The sequence below is a fragment of the Colobus angolensis genome, unplaced genomic scaffold (assembly GCF_000951035.1).
Source record: "Colobus angolensis palliatus isolate OR3802 unplaced genomic scaffold, Cang.pa_1.0 Scaffold135, whole genome shotgun sequence".
Lineage (NCBI taxonomy): Eukaryota > Metazoa > Chordata > Mammalia > Primates > Cercopithecidae > Colobus > Colobus angolensis.
This window is the reverse complement of record NW_012114433.1, coordinates 3,370,425-3,372,721: the sequence shown is the minus strand read 5'-3', so window position 1 is coordinate 3,372,721 and position 2,297 is coordinate 3,370,425. Positions and strand designations below refer to the sequence as shown.

General features: G+C 47.0%; 1 protein-coding gene across 4 annotated transcripts in view; it reads left to right on the top strand.

Moving 5' to 3' along the window:
- The window catches only part of AIMP2 (aminoacyl tRNA synthetase complex-interacting multifunctional protein 2), a 16,283-nt gene that overhangs the window by 9,148 nt on the left and 4,838 nt on the right, over positions 1–2,297 (top strand). For all 4 annotated transcript variants that reach the window (XM_011934385.1, XM_011934388.1, XM_011934387.1 and 1 more), the window contains one exon: positions 795–1,026. In XM_011934385.1, coding sequence (XP_011789775.1) covers positions 795–1,026 — 232 coding nt within the window. The remainder of the gene's footprint in view (positions 1–794; positions 1,027–2,297) is intronic.

The window sequence follows — 2,297 nt, the reverse complement described above, 5'->3', positions numbered from 1 at the left end:
ATGGTCTCGATCTCCTGACCTCATGATTCGCCCGTCTCGGCCTCCCAAAGTGCTGGGATTACAGGCTTGAGCCACTGCGCCCGGCCCCAACACCCCTTCTTAAGGGGTTCTTCATGGAAACATCTTTACACAAATTGGCTGTGGTCAGCTGTTGGAAAGATTCAGTAGCTGGAATAATTGCAGGTTAAAAGGGACAAATAGAAGTGTCATTCCTAGGCCAGGCACCATGGCTCCCATCTGTAATCCCAGCACTTTGGGAGGCCAAGACAGACAGGTCATTTGAGGTCAGGAGTTTGAGAACAGCCTGGGCAACATGGCAAAACCCCATCTCTACTAAAAATAATTTTTAAAAAAAATTAACCGGGCATGGTGGCAGGCATCTGTAGTCCCAGCCACTCAGGAAGCTGAGGCAGGAGAATCACTTGACCTGGGGAGGCAGAGGTTGCAGGCAGCAGAGATCATCCAGTACTCCAGCCTGTGTGATAGAGTGAGACTCTGTCTCAAAAAAAAAAAAAAAAAAAAGTGTCATTTCTGATATGCTGTTTTATTTGACAGTGGAGTCAACTTTTTATTCTTTGGGGGTAAGGGGGTGGAGTCAGCTCATATCCCAGCTCCACTCCATCCTGAGCAAGTAGCCTTGGAGAAGTTACTGGCTGCAACCTGGAGAAGATGCTAGTGCCTTCTTCATGGAAGTGGAGGAGTCAGATAACCCTGGTTAGGTTCTTAGACTCGCACCCGGCACAGTGGCACTCTCTGATTACTGTTACTCGTACAATGTCTTGCTCTTTCCCCAGGATTATGGGGCGCTGAAAGACATCGTGATCAACGCGAACCCGGCCTCCCCTCCCCTCTCCCTGCTCGTGCTGCACAGGCTGCTCTGTGAGCACTTCAGGGTCCTGTCCACGGTGCACACGCACTCCTCAGTCAAGAGTGTGCCTGAAAACCTTCTCAAGTGCTTTGGAGAACAGAATAAAAAACAGCCCCGCCAAGAGTATCAGCTGGGATTCACTTTAATTTGGAAGAATGGTAAGTAGATGGGACTGAGTTAAACTTACACACGGCTGCCCCTTGAACACCACGAGTTTGACCTGCATGAGTCCATTTACATGTGGATTTTTTTCTTTTCTTTTCTTTTCTTTTTGAGACAGAGTCTCGCTGTGTCACCCAGGCTGGAGTGCAGTGGCACAATCTTGGCTCATTGCAACCTCCACCTCTGGGTTCAAGCGATTCTCCTGCCTCAGCCTCCTGAGTAGCAGGCATTACAGGCACGCGCCACCATGCCCAGCTAATTTTTTTTTTGTTTTTAGTAGAGATGGTTTCACCACGTTGGTCAGGCTGGTCTCAAACTCCTGACCTCGTGATCCACCTGCCTTGGCCTTCCAAAGTGCTGGGATTACAGGTGTGAGCCACCATGCCTGGGCCTCATGTGGATTTTTTTTCAAATAACTATCTTGGAAAATTTTTTGGAGATTTGCAACAATTTGAAAAAACTAGCAGACAAACCACATAGCCTAGAAATATCAAATCAAGGCTGTGTGTGGTGGCTCACGCCTGTAATCTCAGCACTTTGTAAGGTCAAGGCAGGCAGATCACAAGGTCAGGAGTTTGATACCAACCTGACCAACATGGTGAAACCCCGTCTCTACTAAAAATACAAAACTTAGCCAGGTGTGGTAGCGGGCGCCTGTAATCCCAGCTACTCGGGAGGCGGAGGCAGGAGAATCTCTTGAACCCGGGAGGCGGAGGTTGCAGCCAGCCAAGATCACGCCATTGTACTCCAGCCTGGGCGACAGAACAAGACTCCCATCTCAAAAAAAAAAAGAAGAAAAATATCAAAACAAGTAAGAAAAAGCTATGAGACATAAAATATTTACATACTAGTCTATTATTTGCTACCACAAAATGTACACAAATCTATTTTAAGAAGTTAAAATGTATCAAAACTTATACACACACTATACATGGCACCACCTGCAGTTGAGAGAAATGTAAACAAACATGAGGATGAGCATGAAATCCCAACTGCGTAACATTAACTGTAGAACAAACATACTGTACTGCTGGAATAATTTCACAGCCGCCTCAAGCGTGGGGAGTGTCTGCTTCATTCTGCTTCAGACACCCTGTGACGCCAGTCATCTCAGTGTGAACAGCTAATTCACCTCTCCAGGAAATTGCATGTTGCAGTCAAAAGTGATCTCTTGGGAGGCCAAGGTGGGTGGATCACGAGGTCAGGAGATCGAGACCATCCTGGCTAACACGGTGAAACCCCGTCTCTACTAAAAAATACAAAAAAA